Source organism: Nematolebias whitei, chromosome 22 (genome assembly GCF_014905685.2).
Source record: "Nematolebias whitei isolate Nwh7 chromosome 22, NemWhi1, whole genome shotgun sequence".
NCBI lineage: Eukaryota > Metazoa > Chordata > Actinopteri > Cyprinodontiformes > Rivulidae > Nematolebias > Nematolebias whitei.
Window position 1 is genome coordinate 28,934,592 of NC_056519.1, and position 23,570 is coordinate 28,958,161.

Genomic DNA, 23,570 nt, shown 5'->3' on the forward strand with positions numbered 1-23,570 from the left:
CAACAACGGTGGGGGTAGGGCCGGAGAGTAAACGCACAGTGTGCTCAAAGGAGGGGAAGGGAGGTGTGTGAACCGGTGTGACCTTCCAGTTCTTGTGGTGAATTATCGCGAGACCTCCTCCGTGGCGGGACTCATGGGATTTGGCGATGTAAACAAACCCCGGTGGGGTAGATTCATTCAGATGGAAAAAGTAATTTTGTTGTTGCCACATTTCTGTTAGACAAATAAAATCTAGCTTACGGTCAGATATTAGATCTTGAATAAGCTGACCTTTGCCTGTGAGTGAGCGAACGTTCAGAATTCCAAACTTTACGGAGGAGGAGTTGGTAGCGACTGGAGCATTAGCCGACCAAGCTAGGATGGCTAACATGCTATTACTGTTAGCGGCCCAAGTATTGCGGCGTGTAGAATGGTGAGAGTCAGACCAGATGGAGTTTATGGGGTTAGTCTTGTCAGTGTGGAGTCTACGGCGGGAGCCACGGTAAATGTATCTCCAGCGAGGATGGAAGGCAATGTCCTGAAGAGGGAGCACAGGCGGCATGGCCGGTAGGAAACGAAGGCAAAGGAGCTCGACTGCTGAGTAATGGAGAAGGCCAGACGCCAGGCGGTGGATGAGCAGCTGGAGAGTCCAAACCAGAGCAGGCAGCAGGTAAATCCTAATAAACCGTGTGGTTGATATTGAGATGGATCAGAGACTTGGTGTAGTGGAAAGGTAGGAAGGATTGAATAAAACAGAAAAAAGCAAAAAAGCACGACGAGCAACAGCAGCCAGGATGCGCCAGCGTTCACTTGCCGGAAATAATCTTTAGTGTCCAGCCTCCTATACAACTCATCATACGCCCTTTTCTTTGCCTTGGCTACCTCCCTCTTTTCTCTCTGTCCCATCTCCTTATATTCCTGTCTCCCCTCTTCCTTCCTCTCACTGTCATATTTATTCTTGGCTAACCTCTTTCTTTTAACGGTGTCCTGCACTTCACTATTCCACCACCAAGTTTCCTTATCCATTTTCTGTCCAGATGACACACCAAGTACCTTCTTACTTGTCTCTCTAATTACTTTTGCTGTAGTAGCCCAGTCATTTGGAAGCTCTTTCTTACCACCCAGAGCCTTTAACAGCTCCTTTCTGAATTTCTCACAACATTCTTCCTTCTTCAGCTTCTACCATTTGGTCTTCTTCTCTGATTTTTCTCTTTTTCTCTTCTTTACAACAACAGTAATTCTACACACAACCATCTGATACTGTCTGGCCACGCTCTCCCCTGCCATAACCTTAGGGTGCATTCACACCAGCCCTGTTTATTCCGCTTTAATCGAACTCTAGGTTGTTTTCCTAGGAAGTTCGGTTCATTTGGGGAGGTGTGAACGCGCCATCGAACTCTGTCACGGAACAAAAAAGCGATCTCTGGCCCAGGCTAAAACCTAGGTCTCGGTCCGGTAGAAGAAAACTCCAGCGCGGTTCGAGTACAATGTGAACGCAAGCAGACTGGGCCCCACTCCACAAGCAAGAAGTGGTCTACAGCGCAGGGCAAACACACGCATTTCTCTTACCTCATATTGAGCTGTCAGCTGCCTTGTGTGAAAAACAACATTCTCCATGGTCTTCTGTCTCATCTTCTGCTCATGCTGAGTCCATTTTTGAAAAATGACAAAATATAACTCCTAAAACTGCTAAAATTTGATGCCACTCCGTTTTTGTTTTTATTTCCAGAAGAAGAAGAAGAATTGTCTTCTTCAGAGGTTTTTGTCATTTCTTTCAGTAGTTCTTGGTGCAGCACCACTACAGGCGAGTGGGGAAACAGGTTGGTTTGAACAGGTTGGCTTGATTGCACAGTGCAGTGTGCATGCAAATGCACCAGCTCAAATGTAAACACAATGTTATGAATATTGGTCCCCAACCGAACTGAGTCTACCGGACTATCAGGTGTGAAAACAACCTTACAGTCTCCAATCTCCCTCAGGTTTCTTCTTCTACACAGAATGTAGTCAACCTGCGTACTCCTTCCTCCACTCTTATAGATCACTCTATGTTCCTCTCTCTTTTGGAAATAGTTATTGACTATAGCCAATTCCAATCTCTTGGCAAAATCCACCACCATCTGTCCTTCCTTGTTTCTTTCCTCAACACCAAACCTATTTATCTCTTCCTCATCCCCTCTGTTTCCTTCACTAACATGTCCATTCAGGTCTGTTCCGATCACCACTCTTTCCTCCCTTTGAATACTCTCTATCACTTCATCCAGATCCTTCCAAAATGTATCTTTGTCCTTCCCATCACATCTATCCTGTGGCGCATAACCACTGACAATGTTTAGCATCAGACCTTCTACTTCTACCTTCAGGCACATCATCTTATCTGACATTTTTTTTCACCTCTACTACATTCTTCGCCAACTCCTCCTTCAGGACCACCCCTTCTCCATTTCTCTTTCTATCCACACCATGGTAAAACAGTTTAAACCCTGCTCCAATGCTGAGAGCCTTGCTGCCCTTCCACTTGGTGTCTTGGACACTTAAAACATCTACCTTCATTTTCTCCATCATGTCCAACCCTAACTATAGTATTTATTAAAAAGGAAAGTCTTAAGCCTAGTCTTAAAAATAGACAAGGTGTCAGCCTCACAGACAGAAACTGAAAGTTGGTTCCACAAGAGAGGAGACTGATTACTGAACGTTCTGCCTCCCATTCTGCTTTTGGAAACACTGGGAACCACAAGTAAACCTACAGAGTGAAGTGCTCTGTTAGGAAAATATGGACCAATAAGTTCTGTAATATAAGAAGGAGCCAGGTTGTTGAGAGCTTTGTAGGTTAGAAGTAAGATTTTGAATTCAATTCTAAATTTGACAGGTAGCCAATGGAAAGAAGCTAAAACTGGAGAAATATGATCTCTCCTACCAACTCTTATTAAAAGTATGGCAGTAGCATTTTGAATAAACTGTAGACTTTTAAAAAAAGTATTTGGACACCCAGATAATAAACCATTGCAATAGTCCAGCCTAGACGTGATAAATGCATGAACCAGTATTTCTGCATCATTTTTAGATGCAATATTTCTAATTTTAGCAATATTCATTCATTCATTCATTCATTCATTCATTCAACCTTTATTTATACAGGTTAGTGTCATTATAATATACCATACAAGGTTCTGGTAATGTTTTTATTATGGGGTTAAATGACATATCCTGATCTAAAGTAACAACAGGATTTATAACTTTAGAACTGGAGGCCAAATTAATGTCATTCAGAGAAAGTGAAAGACTGCAAAATTTATTCCAAGCCAAATGCTCAGGTCCAAAAACCAAAACCTCAGTCTTGTCTGTATTCAAAAGCAGAAAATTAAGGGTCATCAAGGTTTTTATGTCTTTAAGACATGCTTGTAGTCCAAGTAACTGATTGGATTAATTGTGTTTCATGGACAAATATAACTGTGTATCATCAGCATAATAATGAAAAGTTATCCCATGCTGTTTTATAACTTTACCTAATGGAAGCATATATAAGGTAAAGACTACTGGTCTAAGCACTGAATCCTGAGGAACTCTATGACTAACTTTGGTTTGTGATGGAGATTCATTATTTACATTTACAAATTGGAATATATCAGGTAAATGTGATTTAAACCATTTTAGAGCTTCTGCAGTGAAGAATCATAAAATGGAACACTTAGATGCTGCTGATCAAATATATTAATTAATTGATCCTCATCAGTGTGACCACTTCTGTAAAAGCAGAAGTTTTTGCTGCCCTGGAGCATACAGGTGTTAACACAACTGCAGGGTTGAAATACATTAGCAATGACCTTAAGAAGCAATTGCTTCTGCAACCCCCCCCCACACACACACACATATCTGTGTGTGCAATTATCTGAGAAATCTAAATTTGGCATAAAACAGCAACATAGTAGCTGAGTTAGAACTGCATGACTTTGCTGCAGTTTACTGAAAAGCTAAAGGAAAGTTATCTATCTATAGATATAGATATATTGATCTATAGATATAGATCTATAGAGTGATCTATAGCTAGATGGATCATTTGGTACATAGTTGGACTGTACTTATATAGTGCTTTTCCATCTTATCAAGATACTCAAAGCTCTTTACAACACAATCGGTGCCCTCATTTACCCATTCATACAGCACTCTACTATTTCTGTCCAAAGAATAATCAGTATTTTATCACCTTCATACACTGATGGGACACACATCAGAGGCAATGAGGGGTTCGGTGTCTTGCCCAGGGACACTTCAACAAGTGACTGCTGGTGGAATCGAACCCCCAACTCTTGCTTTGTAGGACAACTGCTCTAACCTCTCAGCCACAGCTGCCCCATAGATAGGTAGATAGATATATTGTTTGTTTTTATGTTTGTAGGTAGGTAGGTAAGTAAGTAATCAATTTGTAAGTGACAGTCCTGAAAACAAATAGTTAGTAATACAAATTTCAGAAATGGCTTGTTTTGTTAAGTAAACAACATAATTTTTACTTGTGAATAATATTTACATTAAATATATATTTTTATCAATCATTTTCCCCCCCATTACCATTATTGCATAGTTGCACTGGAGAAATATGAAATGAAATGATGGTAATTTTAAAGGACTAAATGCAGAAAGTGAAATGATCTGAATGAGGATGATGATATTAACATATATGCTGTCTTGCAGTATTCACTGCCTCTCCAGCTGATCAACAACAAGGTGATGACACAGTGGATGGAAATCCTGCGATCAATAATGGACCGTGACGTTCCCGCTGTAAGCCACTTGTTTTTTTTTTATGTCATTTACTGAATTAACTGAGTAAATTATTTTTATTGTTTTGACTCAGATTCTATTACTGAAAAGGGTTACAAGTACCAACTTGAGAAGTTATTCATTTGTCAAAATACAGGGTTAGAACTGCATGACTTTGCTGCAGTTTGATGGAAAGCTAAAGAAATTTGTTAAAAGTTAAATGAAGCAGACTTCCTAGCTAAAAGCTAAAATGAGCAAAAAAAATACCCTTGCTAAAATGAAAATGTAGCAATATCGTAATGCATTTGGTAGAAAAACCAAAAAAAATTGTCAGGTCCTCTGGACGGGTTCAAAAAAACAAAAAATTGTAGAAACGTTTCGTCTTTCATCCGAAAGATGAAACGTTTCTACAAATTTTTTTTGTTTTTTTGAACCCGTCCAGATGACCTTAATTAACTTCCTTAGAAAAAGTAGCCTTCCCATGGGCTCACCACCTGTGGGAGGGGCCAAAGGGGTTGGGTGCAATGTGGGATGGGTGGTGGCCGATTGCGGGGACCCTGGCGGTCTGATCCTCGGCTACAGAAGCTGGCTATTGGGACATGGAATGCCACCTCTCTGGTGAGGAAAGAGCGTGAGCTGGTGTGTGAGGTTGAGAGGTTCCAGCTAGAAATAGTCGGACTCACCTCAACGCATGGCTCTGGCTCTAGAACCAGTTTCCTTGAGAGGGGTTGGACACTCTTTCACTCTGGAGTTGCCCCTGGTGAGACGTGCCGAGCAGGAATGGGCATACTTGTTGCCCCCCATCTTGGTGCCTGTACGTTGGGGTTCACCCCGGTGAACGAGAGGGTAGCCTCCCTCCGCCTACGTGTGGGGGGACGGGTTCTGACTGTTGTTTGTGCTTATGCGCCAAACAGCAGCTCAGATTACCCACCCTTTTTGGAATCTTTGGAGGGGGTACTGGAGAGACACCTCCTGCGGACTCCCTTGTTCTACTGGGGGGACTTCAACACTCACGTGAGCAATGACAGTGCAACCTGGAGGGGTGTGGTTGGGAGGAACGGCCCCCCTGATCTGAATCCGAGTGGTGTTCTGTTTTTGGACTTCTGTGCTCGTCATGGATTGTCTATAACAAACACCATATTCAGGCATAAGAGCGTCCATATGTGCTCTTGGCACCAGGACACCCTAGGCCATGGTTCAAGGATCGATTTTGTTGTCATCTCATCTGATCAGCGGCCGCATGTTTTGGACACTCGGGTGAAGAGAGGGGCAGAGCTGTCCACTGACCACTACCTATTGGTGAGTTGGCTCCCATGGTGGGGGAAGGTGCCGGTCAGACCTGGCAGACTCAAACGTATTGTGAGGTTCTGCTGGCAATATCTGGCAGAGTCTCCTGTGAGATGGCGCTTTAACTCCCACCTCCAGGAGAGCTTCAAACACGTTCTGGGGGAGGCGGGGGACATTGAGTCCAAGTGAGCCATGTTCCACTCCTCTATTGTCGAGGCGGCTTATCGGCGCTGTGGCTGCAAAGTTGTTGGTGCCTGTTGCAGCGGTAACCCTCAAACCCGGTGGTGGACACCGGCGGTGAAGGATGCTGTCAGGCTGAAGAAGGAGTCCTATCGGGCCATTTTGGCCTATGGGACCCCGAAAGCAACTGATTGGTACCGGCAGTCCAAGCGGCATTGGGCTCAGGTGGTTGCTGAGGCAAAAACTCGGGCGTGGGAGGAGTTAGGAAAGGCCATGGAGAATTTCTTCCATACGGCTTTGAGGCGATTATGGTCCACCATCAGGCTTCTCAGGGAGGGAAAATGGTATGCCATCAACACTATTTATAGTGGAGATTGTGTGCTGCTGACCTCAACTCGGGATGTCGTGGGTCGGTGTGCAGAATACTTTGAAGACCTCCTCGATCCCACTGGCATGTCTTCCACTGAGGAAGCGGAACCTGGGGACTTGGGGTCGGGCTCTCCAATCTTTGGTGCTGAGGTCACCAAGGTGGCTAAAAAATTCATTGGTGGGAGGGCCCCAGTGGTGGATGAGATTTGCCCGGAGTTCCTTAGGGCTCTGGATGTTGTGGGGTTGTGTTGGCTTACTCAACTCTGCAATATTGCGTGGACATCAGGGGCATTTCCCCTGGATTGGCAGACTGGGGTGGTGGTCCCCCTATTCAAAAAGAGGGACCATAGAGTGTGTTCCAACTACAGGGGGATCACGCTCTTAACTTTCCCTGGTAAGGTCTATTTGGGGGTTCTGGAGAGGAGGGTCCATTGAATTGTCAAACCTCAGATTCAAGAAGAGCAGTGCGGTTTTTGTCCTGGTTGTGGAACACTGGAGCAGCTCTACATCCTCAGCAGGGTCTTGGAGGGTGCATGGGAGTTTGTCCAGCCAGTCTACATATGCTTTGTGGACTTGGAGAAGGCGTTGGACCACGTCCCTCAGGAACCCTGTGGGGGGTACTCCCGAAATATGGGGTACCAGGCCCTTTGATATGGGTTGTTAGGTCCCTGTATGACTGGTGTCAGAGCTTGGTCCACGTTGCCGGCAGTAAGTCGGCCTCATTCCCGGTGAGAGTTGGACTCCGCCAAGGTTGTGCTTTGCCACCAATTCTGTTCATAACTTTTATGGACAGAATTTCTAGGTGCAGCCAAGGTGTTGAGGGGATCCATTTTGGTGGCCTTAGGATAGCTTCTCTGTTTTTTGCAGATGATGTGGTCTTATTGGCTTCATCAGCTCGTGATCTACAGCTTTCGCTGGAGCGTTTCGCAGCCGAGTGTGACGCGGCCGGGTTGAGTATCAGTTCCTTCAAATTTGGGGCCATGGTCTTGTGTTGGAAAAGGATAGACTGCCCACTCTGGGTCGGGAAGGAGGTCCTGCCCCAAGTGGAGGAGTTCAAGTATCTCAGGGTCTTGTTCATGAATGAGGGAAAAATTGAGCGTGAGATCGATAGGCAGATAGTTGCAGCATCGTTAGTGAAGCGGGCGCTGTATAGGTCTGTCATGGTGAAGAGAGAGCTGAGTCAAAAGGCGAAGCTCAATTTACCGGTCGACCTACGTTCCTACCCTCATCTATGGTCATAAGCTTTGAGTTGTGACCGAAAGAACGAGATCACAGATACAGGCAGCCGAAATGAGTTTTCTGCGCAGGGTCTCAAAGTAGAGCCGCTGCTTCTCCACATTGAGAGGAGCCAGTTGAGGTGGCTCGGGTATCTGGTTAGGATGCCTCCTGTACGCCTCCCTGGTGAAGTGTTCCAGGCATGTCCCACCAGGAGGAACCCCAGAGGAAGACCCAGGACACGCTGGAGGGACTATGCTTCTCAGCTGGCCTGGGAACACCTTGTGATTTCCCCGAAAGAGCTGGCCCAAGTGGCTGGGGAGAGGGAATTCTGGGCCTCCCTACTTAGGCTGCTTCCCCCGCCACCCAACGTCCTACGACTGTAAACGTTTGTTATAAATCCACGTCAAATATTATTCCTTGGTATGCGGTGAAATATGCAGTAACAAAGCTTGAAAAAGCGCTAGAAGTCACTGTTGCCTGTAGCTATGTAGCTTCTTTAAACTTAGTTTGCAAACAGTGCTGAAACTCCAGAAGACGCTAATTAACTGGTTATAGTTCACATGACACAGGTCTGTTTTGACGGGGGGGTGGGTGTCTGTCCCCTACTTTGCATGCATCAGGCGGCTGCACTGAACAGACCGCTGCGCTCGGGCTGACAGTCTATTATAAAATGGGAGATAACCTTGTGGCCAGTTCGCAACCGCGCAGCATAGATTTCCTTGTGTGCAGAGAATGTGTGAGCAGTGCCCGATTGCGTAGGCCCATAGCTTAGAGGGAACACTGGTCATGAGGACTCATTTACAAGAGAGACCTGTTTTAAACAAAGAACACAGATGAGGTACAGACAACAATAAACAGCCATAAAATGCATGTAAAATGAAAAGTAAATAAAATTAATGATGTAAAACAAAATAAAAACAAGCTACATTATAAAACGGGGTAAAATACTAAAAACAGGAACATGTCTGCATTGGTTTTTGCATTAAAATTAACAGTTGTTTAAAATCCCTTAGAGAGGTCAAAGTCTACAACGTCAGATCTTTTTGCAAGTTGTTCCAAGATGAGCAGAGTAAGAGAAGGCCTTTTTGCCTAGTTCTGTCTGCACTGAGGGGACGCTGCAGGTGATAATGTCTTGAGAGCGCACGCTGTAGCTGCACTGACAACGTGACATATAGAAGGAGATCTGGTCTCTCTTGTAGATCTGGTCTTCCTTTTAAAAGAGAGTTTTTCCTTTCCAATGTTGCCACTGTGCTTGCTCAGGATGGGAGACTGCAACGAAGCCAAGATTCAACTTCTCTGCTGGATTCCTTAGATAGAGAACTTTACTAATTGGCTTTTATGTTTTTGAATGTTTCTGTAAAGTACCCTGAGACAACTTTGTTGTGATTTGGTGCTATATAAATAAACTGAATTGAATTGAATTGAATTGTAAATGAGTCCTCGAGGCTCAATGGTATTTACCTGTCTAAATAAAGGTTGAATGAATATAAGAAAGCAACAGGCTAAGGAGTGATTTAAACATGAAAATGTACCAGAGTGAGAGTCTATGTGAAGTTACTAAAAATTACAATAAAATTATATTAAATTAAAAGTAGCAATAGACTGACTAAAAAAATAAAAGTAGCAAAAAATTAGTTAAAACGTTAAAAGCACCAATTAAAGCAGCAAAATTGTAGTTAATAGCTAAAAGTAACATAACAGCAACTTAATAGTAACGTAGCAAAATTGGAGCTAAAACTAGCAAAAAGATAGCTAAAAGTTATAATAAACAAAGTCATATCTAAAAGCTTAAACTAGCAAAATGGGAGCTAGAAGCTAAATGAAGTACAAATTCAATTCTGTTTATTTACATATCGCCAAGTCACAACAGAAGTCATCTCAGGGCACCCAACAGAAACATTCATATATATATATATATATATATATATATATATATTAGGGCTGTCGTAAACAAATATTTTAGTAATCGGGTAATCTATAGATTATTCTTACGATTAATCGAGTAATCGAAAACAAAATTTGTCAGGCTCTGCAGTAACTACTGTACTCATTTTATGAGTAATACAAATACACGGAAAAAGAACATTAAATAAACAACCCATTTAATTCCTCTTTCTAAAATATTTTATTCCTTAAGTTGAATTATTTTTAAACATCACATAAAAATCTAAATGCAGTCAAATAACTTTTATGGATTGGAAAACTGAATGGAATTTACAAAGTAGGATCTGGAAGTAAGGACATCATTTGGATTGAAGGTGGAGATGATCTTCTGGAAGCCTTCATCTTCCACCACGGACAGCAGCTGCATGTCTGTGATGATCATATTTAAAATGCTGTTTGTGAACTCAGCTGCTGCACAACCAACATCCTGAAGCCCTTTGTACGAAGCTGTCCAACGTATGGCTCTGCCATTCACTGAAAAGAAGAAGAATAAAATTATTTTGTTTGTTCATTGTTATTCCTTAATAAATTTTCAAGTGTAATTCACTGGATATTGTAAAATTATGTAATATTGTTAAGTAATCTACACTTTCTGATTATCTGCTGCAATCAAAGTAACATTTGTATGTCAGTTGTATTTGATTTATGCTTTTATTTATGTGTGAGGTTTGAGGATGCTTTAATTAAAACCCTCTGTCACTGAATTATTTTTAACCATCACAGGAAAATCAAAATGCTTTAATAATTTTTTATGGCTTAGAAAACTGAATGGAATCTTTATGTTTAAAACTGAGTAAGATAGATAATGTAAAGTTTGAGTTTGTACATTGAGTTCTGCAGACTGTATTATTTTTCAGTATTGATTGCTTAGCTATAAACAGATATGACAGTAGTAATAAATGGAGATTAATCCATGTTTTTAAGTCATAAACAGCAGTAGCAAGAAGAAAAAAAAAACCACTAACTCGTGTAAATACATTTACACTTGAAATATTCACCCTAAATATCTCATTTAAGTCAGGATGAGATTAGAGTAATAAATAAATGCGTCAGTCTTTTGTTGGGCTTTATTGTTAACAAACTTGCATTAAGTCCTGCTGATTTTTTTTCCCTCATACAACGTACAGACCCTGCCAGGTAGCCACTATGATTAGTCAGTAGATTTAACGTTAGCAAAAATATGCCTCATTTTACATTTATAACAGGACAGATTATCACACATTTAGGTTAACGTATTTTGCAAAGAGAACATGATACCTGTTGCAGCTGTGGACGAGTTTGATGCTACAGTGTGTGTTTTCTCTTCAGACGCTGCAACATGGATGACGTGCTGTTGTGGTTACTTAAGTTATGCTTTGCAGTGACTGCATTGAGCTGTGTTGTCTTTTATGTTTAGCCTAAAATGTTCCCAAACTTTTGACAGTTTTTGTTGTTTTCAGGGCTCTTCTTCTAGACAGTCTCTGTTCCTTCCATAGCTACAAACTTAGCACATACGCGTTAGTGGAAGTGCTAGCGTTGTGTAACACAAAACCCTTCCAGCTAGACCACAGTGCTCAATAGTTTAACGAAGCTTAGAGGCAGATAAATTTGCCTCGAGGATTTTTTGTAATCGAGGTCCTCGAATGATTCGAGGAATCGTTTTTTAAATTAATTTTTATTAATTTATTTTTTTTTACGTTATTTATCTGAGATGCAGACTGCTTTGAATATAACTCCATCGCAGAACTCTCATCTGGAGCAAGCACAAAGGCAACAGTGGAAAGGAAAAACTCTCTCATGAGGAAGAAACCTTTAGCAGAACCAGGCTCAGGGCAAGCGGCCATCTGCTTCGACCAGCTGGGTTTGAGAGGAACAGATACACAATGGCAGGTCAAGAATCACGTTAAGATAAAAATAGTATCAAATGAAAACTATTCAGTTTTAACAATTTATTTAAAGATATGAGGTAAGTTTGTTCTCTAGTAGTACGTATGGCAGTACCTATGGCAGCATAACAAGCCAACCCTAACTATAGGATTTATCAAAAAGGAAAGTCTTAAGCCCGGTCTTAAAACTGGACAATGTATCAGCCAACAGAAGCTGGAAGTTGGTTCCACAAGAGAGGAGCCTGACAACTGAAAGATCTTCCTCCCATTATGCTTTTTGAAACTTTAGGAACCACAAGTAAGCCTGCAGTCTGAGAGCGAAGTGCTCTGTTAGGAAAATATGGAACAATAAGATCTCGAATATTAGATGGAGCTAGGTTTTTGAGAGCTTTGTAGGTTAGAAGTAAGATTTTGAATTCAGTTCTGGATTTGACAGGGAGCCAATGGAGAGAAGCTAAAACTGGAGAAATATGATCTCTCCTACTAACTCCGGTTAAGACACTGGCAGCAGCATTTTGGATTAACTGAAGACTTTTTAAAAAAGTATTTTGACATCTAGATAACAAATCATTGCAACAGCCCAGTCTAGACGTGACAAATGCATGAACAAGTTTTGCTGCATCATTTTTAAATGTTTCTAATTTGAGTGATATTACGCAGGTGGAAGAAGGTGGTTCTTGTAACATTTTTAATTTTGGGGTTAAAAGACATGTCCTGATCAAAAATAATGCCAAGAGTTTTAACATTAGTGCTGGTGGACAGATTAATACCATCCAAGAAGGGCGAAAGACTTAAAAATTAATTCCTAAGATTCTCAGGTCCAAAATCTACAACCTCACTCTTGTCTGTATTCATAAGCAGAAAATTTAGGGTCATCCAGGTTTTTATGTCTTTAAGATATGCTTGTAGTATAAATAGCTGATTGGATTTTTTTTTTTTTTTGAGCCGAGATGGGGTAGAGGTAGGGCAGCCGACTCTGGACCTGAAAGTCCCAGGTTCGATCACCAGCCATTCACACACATGTCTTGGTGTCCCTGCGTTAGACACATAATCCCTAATTGCTTCCCGGGCGCTTACATAGCTGCCCATTGCTTCACCTGGGTCTATCCCAGGTGCAATGGGTTAAATTTATAGAACTAATTTTGCCATTGTATGGGAACATACAATGATGACAACACTTACTGTATGTATTCATTGGGTTTCATGGACAAGTATAACTGTGTATCATCAGTATAACAATGAAAATTTATTCGATGCTGTTTAATAACTTTACCTAATGGAAGCATTTATAGGGTAAAGAGTATTGGTCCAAGCACTGAACCCTGAGGAACTCCATGACTAACTTTGGTGTATGAAAAAGATTCGTTATTTACATTTACACATTGGAATCTCTCAGATAAATATGATTTATACCAATTTAGAGCTCTTCCTGTAATTTCAATATCATATTCAAGTCTCTGTAATAGAATATTCAATTCAATTTTTTTATATAGTGCCAAATCACAACAAAGTTGTCTCAGGGCACTTTACAGAAACATTCACATACATAAAAGCCAATTAGTAAAGTTCTTTATCTAAGGAATCCAGCAGACAAGTTGAATCTTGGCTTCGTTGCAGTCTCCCATTCTGAGCAAGCACAGTGGAAACAGTGGAAAGGAAAAACTCCCTTTTTAAAAGGAAGAAACCTCCAGCAGAACCAGGCTCAGGAGAAGCGGCCATCTGCTTTGACTGGCTGGTTTGAGAGGACAGGAAGGAGAGACAAATGAACACAGAATGGCAGGTCCAGATATAAGTCCAGGTGTACTTGAAAGACAAAAAACAAAACAAAACATGTTAAGGATAGAAAAAATAATTACAAATGTTGAGCAGAGTAAGTAAAGACAGTTGCAGAGTGAAAAGTGTGGTCAGTTTGTCCTCCAGTAGTCTAAGCCTATAGCAGCATAACTAAGGGACAGCTCAGGAAACCCAAGCCAACCCTAGCATCATTAAAATGTTGGCCCACTCTCCCAAACGTGTAACTCCAGAGAGTAACTAAACCTCCATTTTCATTTTTAACTGTTATCATGGCATCGTCTCCCTCACAGCTAACTTCAGCTATGAGTTTTGTCATAAGGCTTCTTGGTTCTAAGCGTACCGCTTCCTGTATTTTTGTCCTCAGTTCTTCCAAGTCATTTTGGTTTTCAGTGGTTCAAATCCAAGCTTTTTTGCTTTTCTGTTCGTTTTCTCCTTCTCTTTTCTTCAGGCAAGCATACAAGAGTTTGGCATATTTCTGATAGTTGGGGACATGATCTCTCACATAGTTGCATAAGCCTAAGATCTTTTGCAGTTCGTTTTCGGACTCGGGGGGGCTGAATCTTTTCGAGTTTAACTCTTTAGCCTTCTGAGAGTCCCAGATCTGCTGTTACTTGAAACCCTAGATAGTTTACTCGAAACTGTCCAAACTGACATTTCTTCAGATTCAGTTTCAGCCCTGCTTCAGTGATTCGTTGCACCACCTTAGCTAGTCTTTATAGATGTTCTTCTTCTGTGTCATCTGCGATAAACTCGAGGCTCGGCTTTGTTCCGCCTGCTTTGGTTCAGGGGTTGATTGAGGCACATAGTACGATGGATTTGCCTCGGCCGGGCATGTGTCGTCTTCTTCATCGGCTGATATTTCATCTCGCAATTTCTTTTCCGTTTCTTGGGCATATTTGTAGGCAGTCTTTTTCATTCTTCTTAGCATCACATCGTGCACTATTCCCAAGTAAGCTGTTCTAAACTTACTGGTTAAGGGTTTGTGGGCTGCTAAGGTGAGGTACGAGGGCATCATTAAAATGTTGGCCCACTCTCCCAAAGTAGCTTTAACAATCAGTTCCACTGTCTCCTCTGACCTGTCTGCCCATACTGGTGGAATGTCATAATGATTTTGGCCAGCTTCAGGGATGTAGGTTCGGCGCCCATCACTCGCCTGCACCGGACCCCAACTCAAATCTCTGGCCAACCTTTCCGACACCCTGTGTACATCCAGTATCTCTACCCCCTTCTTTTGTCCTTTCCTTTGCCCTATTCTCAATGGCTTGATTGGGCCATCATATTGGCCTGCTATTGATCCTAAGCTGGCACTACCTTCATCATCGGTGTCCTCCTGGCTCAGATCAGCATCTGGTTCTCCCTGTGAGCTCTCTTCATCGCTTTCCTCACTCTCTCCATTTAATGGTTGTATTTTTGCTAGTGTCTTACACCTTGACTGTCCCCCTTGTGAATCTGCGCCACTTCTCCGTCGTCTTGTGGCTGAACTTTTCAAGTCTTTTTCTGAGGGTGAGGTCAGAGGCTTTTTTGGTTCCTGAGGATTAATCCTTAAAGGGTCCTCACTTTTCTTGACCCCTTGTGATGTTGATGGTTTCTCCACATGCTCTTTCCCTATCTTTAGGGGTTCCTCAATTGTTTTTTTTTTCTGGTTTTGTCATTGAGGCTATGACCCTTGATTTCCGATCTTCATCTAGACGAGTGGGAGTCACAATGATCAATTCCTTCAATGCTGCTGCAGCAGGCATCTCTTTTGCTAACCACATAGCTGAGTGAACTGCCACATGCTCAGCTATTTCCCACTATAGGTGTTGGGATCGCAACCCATCGACACTCATCACCAGTCGCCTAAAACCTTGAGTTATAGCTCGGGTCACTCCTTTTTCGAGGGCTCCTAACATTTCCCTCATATATTCTTCATCGCTGGTCGCTTTCTCGTAGCTTATAATCGGGACATGTATTATGGCATAATGTGGAAGGTCAGCACCGCTAGTTAGGCTGACTGTTGGCTTCAAGCCTTCTGTTCGCTGTCTTAAGTGACTTATCTCTTGTTGATACTCGCTTCCCGTTAGTTGCTTTAAAGTTTTTCTGAACGTTGAGTTATGGATCTTATATTTGTGATCGGTGAATACTAACAACCTGTCGGCATCCATAGTCCAAGGGCTCCCTTTCAGCCTACACACTCGGATCCCATTTTGGAGTGGTATGATTTGTGTTTCCTCGGGTAAAGGGTTAAGGGTTTCAGTCAGAGGGAATTTGGGCATGCCTTTTGGTAACGGCTTAATTTTCTCTTTCAGCCTCGTCTTGGGCTCTTTCTCATCTTTTTGGTTGGATTTTGGTTCAAGCTTTGGTTCCCGATATTTCTCTTTAGATTGTTTTTTCCTGGGGGTCTCGTTAGGTATTCCTGAGGAACCCTCTTCCAGGTTTTCTTTCTTATCTCTTTGATCATTACTCGGCTCTAACTTTGGTTGCGTCTTTGTTTTTCCTAAGGGTTCCACATTCAACCCTTTTCCGCTCATCCAGTACTGACTCAGTTTTTCTGCTGGAGCTTGGGCAATAGCATCCAGTTGTTGATCATCCTTTTCTTTTCCTGCTTCATCATCAAATACCAGTCATTGGTATTTTTTTCGACTTTGGCCCCTGATTTTAGGTGCTCACCATCTGAGTCTAAGTCTGGGTCTTGATTTTTAGTCTCCCTGTATTGGCTATTGCTTAGGGGAAAGCTTCCAAATAGGAGATTCACAAATGAGGGGTTTGCATGAGAGGCCGGGATGAATGCTTCTTGTTCAGGTCTGACAACATTCGGACTTTCTTTTTCTGCCTGGATTGTTACGATTATTTCACTTTTAGGGGTTTCATCTTTTTCCCCATCCGATTCGGACTCATCCGTATCCCCTGGGGAGCCCGTTCGTGATGTTCGTTCTTTTCCTACTCCTGTCTCCTGGTGTTTTTTCTGTTCATATATGGCTAGTCTCATTAACTCCTCCGTGTACTCCTGGTACTTAGGGGCTGCTTTCATGTCGTGTTTAACTAAGAGTCACCCCAATCCTGATGCTTTGGCTACCATTTTTATTAGAGGGTCATAATCAAAGGAAGGACTAATAACCACCACAAATAGCGCACCTACTGGTGTCTCTACCGTCTGTATCCACCATTGCAGCCACTTTTTGATCTCTGCTTTGGTTTTTATTCTAGCTGGGTCTCGCATTGCTATCATTTGAAGCCCATTTGTTGCCTTGTTGCAATGGTACACACCCTTTTCTTCGATGCATTTAATCAGGTTTTGTTACAGGACTTCTTCATTTTTCTCCAGATTACTGTCTTTGAATTGGAGCTGCTTCAGCGGGTGCCAGGTTTCATAACCTTTTCCTATGGGAGGATTCCTACCCTTACTCCTAGTATTTCTTTTTCTGACTCGGGTGTTACTTCTGTCGGATCGTTTGGCTTGGGCTGGTCATCCAGCTCCACATTTTCTGCCACTTCGCCCATTTTTCTGTTTTTGTCGTCTGGAGTTGCCTGTTCCGCAGAGTCTCCCGACTCTATTCCTTGTACTTCAGATGGGAACAGACTAGCTGCTTAACTTACTACTTGGATTATGGTCAGTAACCCTTGGTAAGCCCTCCTACCCCACCTACTGCCTAGTGGATTACTAAGGGATATTTGGCTGGTGGCCTGGTCCAGCCGCTCACACTCCCTCAACTCTAGGGACTGTGTTCTTTCTTTGGCACTTGATCAGCCCGCTGATACGCGCCTTCTCTTTGGGGGTCTTTACACTAAAAAAACGTATCCCACCGCTGCCACCATGTTTCACGTTCCCGAGTGAGGTAGGCACAGGACACGTGCCACGCCCTCACCGCAGCCTTTTCCTTCTAAGGGGGCTAAAACTAAACCTGAGACTTAGATATTACCTGCAGCTGATTTTCCAGGACAGTCTAGTTCAAGGCTGTGTTGAGATGATTCACCCAGACTGTTAACTACCTCCGATCCTTATACCACACCCAAAGTCTCACCTCGTGCCTCGCCCGACCTAGCAGCAGGAGTGGGGACGTTTAGCAGACGAGGAAGCACAAGTTAACCGTAGCTCATCTCCTGATTTAGCGTTACAATTGTTAATTGATCTGGCTTTTTTTAGAGTCTAGACACAAGACTCTTGGAAGTTGTTTTATGATCAAAAGCTAATAAAACCGTTTAAAACCTCCCGTGCTTCTGTTGTTTCTCTTAACCAAGTTTTCCACTTCCAAGAACAAAGGGGTGTTGAAATAAGAATCCAGAATTTTATGTTTTGCTTTGCTTTAATCAATAATTTTTTCAGGGGAACAGCGGTATGCACAATAATGATTACATTCGATTACAAAGAGATTACATGATGAATAATATTCACTCCTTAGTCCCTTTCCAGTTGTTGACCTTTCCTGGGCAAGGTAGATTTCCGTCCCTGTGGACGGGCTTGAGGCTGGCCCTTGGACTCCTCTCTGCTCGGCCTCGGACGTCTTTTAGTCCGGCCGGCCACGCCCTGTCTCACTCAGGAACACAAGTACCCACACAGTTTACCTTCTCTCTCTACCTGACCCAAAACATTATTTCTCACTGCAAGGAAGACCCTTCTGCAACTCTGAGCAACCAGATTTATAATATAATTGATTTTTCTGCTTGTCAATTCATGCACTGCTGCTTTAATTTGAAACAAGGTTTTATTAAGGACTAAGTTTGAGAAACGTCCTCTTACCATTTCACTGATCATAGCAAGAGGCAAATTTTCCCATCCCTCTTGGATGCGGGCCGTTTCTGGTCCTCGGTCTGGTCTGAATTTGAAGAAAAGGATTTATGAATAATCTGGGCTGAGGGTAGATAAATAGTTCCAAAAGAAGCGTATTCCAACAGATTTCACCCTTGTTCTTCTTCAGCTGAGGCAGTCCAACTTGTCCTATTAATCCACAATCGTCTCTTGATCCTCGCAGGTCCCGTTCGTTGCCTCCTCACACGAGTAGTGGTCCCCAAACAGCAGAGTTTTCACAGAAACATCTGTTTATATAGCCTGAGATTTTGACTGACATCTCCAGACCGATCTGTCATCGGGCAAATCCAACTTCTTCTGGGTTGGATTTAGGTCAGAATTTACAGGTCTCTATGAGGTTTTACCAGTCACTCCTCATGCATATTAAAATCTGGGTGTACTTTGTTCAATTTTGCTTAGTCATTCTTGAGTTGTATTGTTCTGATTTGCTCAGAGCTGTTTCTAAGGCTTGTCATTGCGTAATACCTCTGCTTGTGTAACTTTTTCCACTCACATCTTCCTTCTAGAACATTCGTGAAAACATGGGGTCATTTCTTCAATTTTCAACATCATGAACAAGTTTAAACAGAATACATTCTCAAATCACAAAGTTTATATCCTAAATCACAAAGTTTTAGTATCACTTGATTATCTACTTTGTCTATTGATTATTGTAAACACATTTTTCTCATCCATTTGAAAATTGGTAATTTTTATTAAAAAGAAAATACATCTTTCTGCTCCTCTCTCCTCTCTGCCTGTGTGTGTGTGTAGTTGTGTAAGTGTGTGTCATATACATGTGTGTTTATTTGGTGCTTAAGTGTATATGTTTCTCTACACATGGTTTTCATTATCTCGGACTCCGAGGCCTTGAAGCGGGGCATGCCAAGACATGTTCGTCTTAGGAGCAGGCTGAACTCCGCACATCGGCTTCCTTGACACAATATATATTTTCACTTCTACGCCGATGACTGTCAAATGTACTTCCCCCTAAGATATAGTGGTACACGCTCATCTTTGTGAAAATAAATCGTCCATCATTAAACAGAGGTGGAGGCCTCAGGATTAAACTGCCCCCCTCATACAATGCTGTTATTGCTAGTATCACTCAGCCCTCTGTGAATAGTAAACAGCCATCAGTATGCTAATGATCCATCGTTAGGCTGATGGTCCTACTTAATCATGTGAGCAGCTGGTTTTGGTTGTCAGCAGCAAAACTGGTTGATCCACTCTGAGAAGGTGCTTTTTACAGTGCTATTTAGGTTCTAGAATTGCGCCGCTCAAGGTGGCTGCATGTTGGAGCAGCTCTGTTACTTTCATTCTGAGATTTTGCTTTTGGAAACTTTAATTCCTCTTTTACTGGATGTAAATCACATTTTTTGGATGATTGTTTCCTCTGGTATCAGATGCTGTGCAGCTGGAAGGATTTTTACAGAAACTTTTTTAGTTTTGGACATTTGTTATGATGCATAACCATGGCAACAAGGCAGTTTTCTACAACCAACTGCAGCTGATTAACATCTCAAAAGCTCAAATAATATCTCAAATACAGTCCCAAATCTCAAATGAGTTGAAAGGGTGTTCTGTGGATGCATTCTCATCTACCTGCCAGCTGTGCTTGAGTGCCTGACCACTGAGATCCTGGAGCTAGCAGGAAACACGGCTCATGACAGTGGAAGGACAGGATCGTCCCTCGGCACCTACAGTTGGCTGTCCGCATTGACAAGGAGCTCGGCAGGCTGCTGGGAGGAGTGGCCATCGCTTTGGGAGGAGTTCTGCCCGGCATTCGGGCGGTCCTACAGCCCGGGGGAACCGAGAGGCCAGCCGAGTCTGGGTGGACGGATCGGACGGCATCTGCAGCCAGTTTCTTAGGATCCACTGTGGGATGGACCTTTACAAGAGATCCTTCCGGTTTACAGCCATTAGCATCTATAACATCTCTTAATGAAATGAGGATAACGAGTTACAAGAACAAATAATTTCCCTTTGGGATTAATAAAGTATTTTTGAATTGAATTTGATTTGAATTTATAAGACTGAGCTGAATATAGCACCTCAGACTGAAGAAGTCTTTCGGATGAAAGACAAAATATTTCTACATTTTTTTGTTTAGTTTTATCTTGTTTTTTAATTGTCCAGAGGACCAGATTTAACTTTTTTAGATACACGCTCTATTCAACCTCTACTTGACTGCCAGGCTGACATCAGGGACTGGATGGCTTTAAATTTCTTAAGTTTCAATGAGAAGAAGTCTGAAGTCATGTTGTTCCCTCCCAACGACATGATCATGAACCACTGCATCAATCTTTCCTCCCTAGCCACGTTAGAGAAACAGTCACAAATCTGGGAGTAATAATGGATCCTTTCATGAAACTTAACAATCAGGTAAACATGATTGTTAAATCCTGTTTTTTCCAACTGAGGCTACTGTCTAAGCTGAAGCCCATATTGTCCAGAAATAACCTGGAGAGAGTAATACATGCATTCATAACATCTAGGCTCAATTACTTCAATGTGCTTCTGTTTAGTATCAGTCAGACCTCTATTGCTAGACTACAACTGGTCCAGAATGCGGCAGCCCAGTTTTTAACCAGTACAGGCAAAAGAGAACTCATTACACCAGTTTTGGCCTCCCTGCACTGGCTACCGGTTCACCTTTGAATCCAGTTCAAAATACTCTTGTATGTCTTTAAATCACTGAACAGTTCTGCCCCCTCCTATCTCTCTGATTGGCTACAGCCGTATGTCCCATCACGTTCTCTGAGGTCACCGGACCAGTTGCTTCTCACAGTCCCAGGAACTCTTCTTAAGCGCAGGGGTGACAGGGCCTTCTCTGTCGCAGGCCCAAGACTTTGGAACGAGTTACCTCTTCTTTTCAGACAGGCACCCTCCCTCTCGGTTTTCAAATCCTGCTTAAAAACTTACTACTATTCCCTAGCTTTCAACATTATGATCTGCATTTGAACCTGTATGCTTCACACTGGGTTAGTCGTTATATTTATTATCTGCGACGATTTTGTATCTATATTTTAAGTTTACTCCATTATTTATGTTGCTTTGTATGTTGCCTGTTTTCTGTTTGTACAGCACTTTGGTTGGCCTTGTCGCTGTTTTACGTGCTCTATAAATAAAATGTTATGGTATGGTAAAATTAAATATTAACCAAATTCAAACTTCAGGATATAGTTACTTAAACTAGAACTTAATAACTATAAATTGAAAACAAATGCACTCAGAAACTCTCTGGTGCCACAATACAGGAAGAAACTAATAAGAAACAAGAGTAGTAATAGATCAGGAAGGCAGAACATGAGAAGTTGGAGGAATACCAAGGGCTGAATGACAAAATGGAAACATCAAGGTCTTGCATAGGGCTGGGCCATATCATATAGTTCATAATAATACCGGTAAAAAAAAGCTTGCTCGGGAAAATAAATATGATATGCTAATTTCATGACGTAAGTACGTCAGTGTTTGCCCTGCCCCCTTAACAGAACCGAGCGCGCCGAACTACCGAACCGAACTGCGCACTCCCCCATCCACCTATAGGTACTGGTGTAACGCCAATTAGTTGCGCACAATACTAGCTAGCTAAAATGCTAATAACAAACATCACACGGCTCGGCTGCATTTCTCCATCCAGCTCTAAATTGTAGGTACAGACAGTGACAGCTCAACTGTGTCTCCCTCCCCCCCACCAGCGCAGCTTAGCATTTAAATCATATTTACTGACACAGAAAGATGTCACACAGAAATAATTTAATTTTTTAAATTAAAACGTATACCAAACTTGACTGTTTTTGCGTCTGCAGTACCCGTCTATAGACACACGTTGATGCAAAGCTTACGTGCAGCAGCTGTTTCCTCCTCGACCTCCTCGACAGCTTTTAACATGAAAACTGCATCATAAGAAATTCTCAGTGTGTTTTCCATTATCGCGGAACAAATAAACAAGTCTGTGCATGAAGCGCAAAATCTGGTAACAACACGGAAACGATCTGAAGAAATGTCGGGGGATGGTCCTCCAGTGTACCTCGTTGGTCATTCAGGTTAGACTTCTGGTCTCATTATGACAGAGTGGGTGGAGTTATGGTAGGCAATTTGAAAACCGTGAGCCAGAGTCATAGTACATCTGATTACCTGAGGGCATTCTCACGCCTGCCCCGTGATGGTGACATGCTGGAAGCCACGAGCTTCCAGCTCTGTCAAGGAAAATGTTAGTCAACAGCAGGAATCTACTGAGGAATGGCAGAAATCCTTCAAAATAAACCATTATAATACAAACCGGATTCCAAAAAAGTTGGGACACTAAACAAATTGTGAATGCAATGATGTAGAGATGACAAATGTCAATATTTTATTCGTAATATAACATAGATGACAGATCCAAAATTTAATCTGAGTAAATGTAACATTTTAAAGGAAAAAATATGTTGATTCAAAATTTCACAGTGTCAACAAATCCCCAAAAAGTTGGGACAAGTAGCAATATGTGGCTGGAAAAAGGAAATTGAGCATATAACAAACAGCTGGAAGACCAATTAACACTAATTAGGTCAATTGACAACATGATTGGGTATAAAAAGAGCTTCTCAGAGTATCATTGTCTCTCAGAAGCCAAGATGGTAAGGGTTGCCATTTTTTACATCTTCTCGTATGAACTTGATGTATTTATCCACAGAGTTGATGTGGTCAGTAAAATGTTGGACTTCCCGAGATTTAATTTTAACCCAGGTGTCGTCAACATACCTGAACCAATGACTTGGTGGTGTCCCTGAAAAGGACGTCAAGGCTCTATTTTCTACCTCCTCCATGTACAGGTTGGCAACAATAGGAGAAACTGGAGACCCCATAGCACACCCATGTTTCTGCCTATAATATTGCTCCCCATATGTGAAGTACATCAACTCTGTGGATAAATACATCAAGTTCACACGAGAAGATGTAAAAAATGGCAGGTTGGCTTTCTTGGACTGTGAGATCTCAGTCTCTGATAGAGGGCATTTGCAAACTGAGGTGTACCGCAAACCCACCCACACAGACCAGTATTTGCAGTTTGACTCCCATCACCCTTTGGAGCACAAGTTAGGAGTCATCAGGACTCTGTATCACAGAGCAGACAGCGTCCCCACTAGCTCAGGAGCCAGGCAGAAGGAGAAATCCCACACAAGACAGGCTCTAGAGCAATGTGGATATCCTAACTGGGCCTTCCTAAAAGCAGAGAAGAAACCCAAACAGGACTCCAGTCAGCCAACAGGTGAAAAGGAAGAACCCAGACCCAGACCAGTGGTCATTCCATATGTTGAGGGAGTATCAGAGAAACTGAGATGTTTATTTTCTAAACATAACGTCCCAGTGGCTTTTAAACCCCAAAATACATTACGGCAAAGACTGGTTCATCCCAAAGATCCAGT

The 23,570-nt window shown here is 42.3% G+C and overlaps 1 protein-coding gene across 1 annotated transcript in view; it reads left to right on the top strand.

Moving 5' to 3' along the window:
- Nucleotides 1-23,570, top strand: part of ipo8 (importin 8) — a gene marked incomplete in the record, with an annotated part of 477,409 nt that overhangs the window by 166,166 nt on the left and 287,673 nt on the right. The window contains 1 exon segment of the mRNA XM_037695763.1: nt 4,666-4,755. Within this exon segment, the coding sequence (XP_037551691.1) occupies nt 4,666-4,755 (90 nt within the window).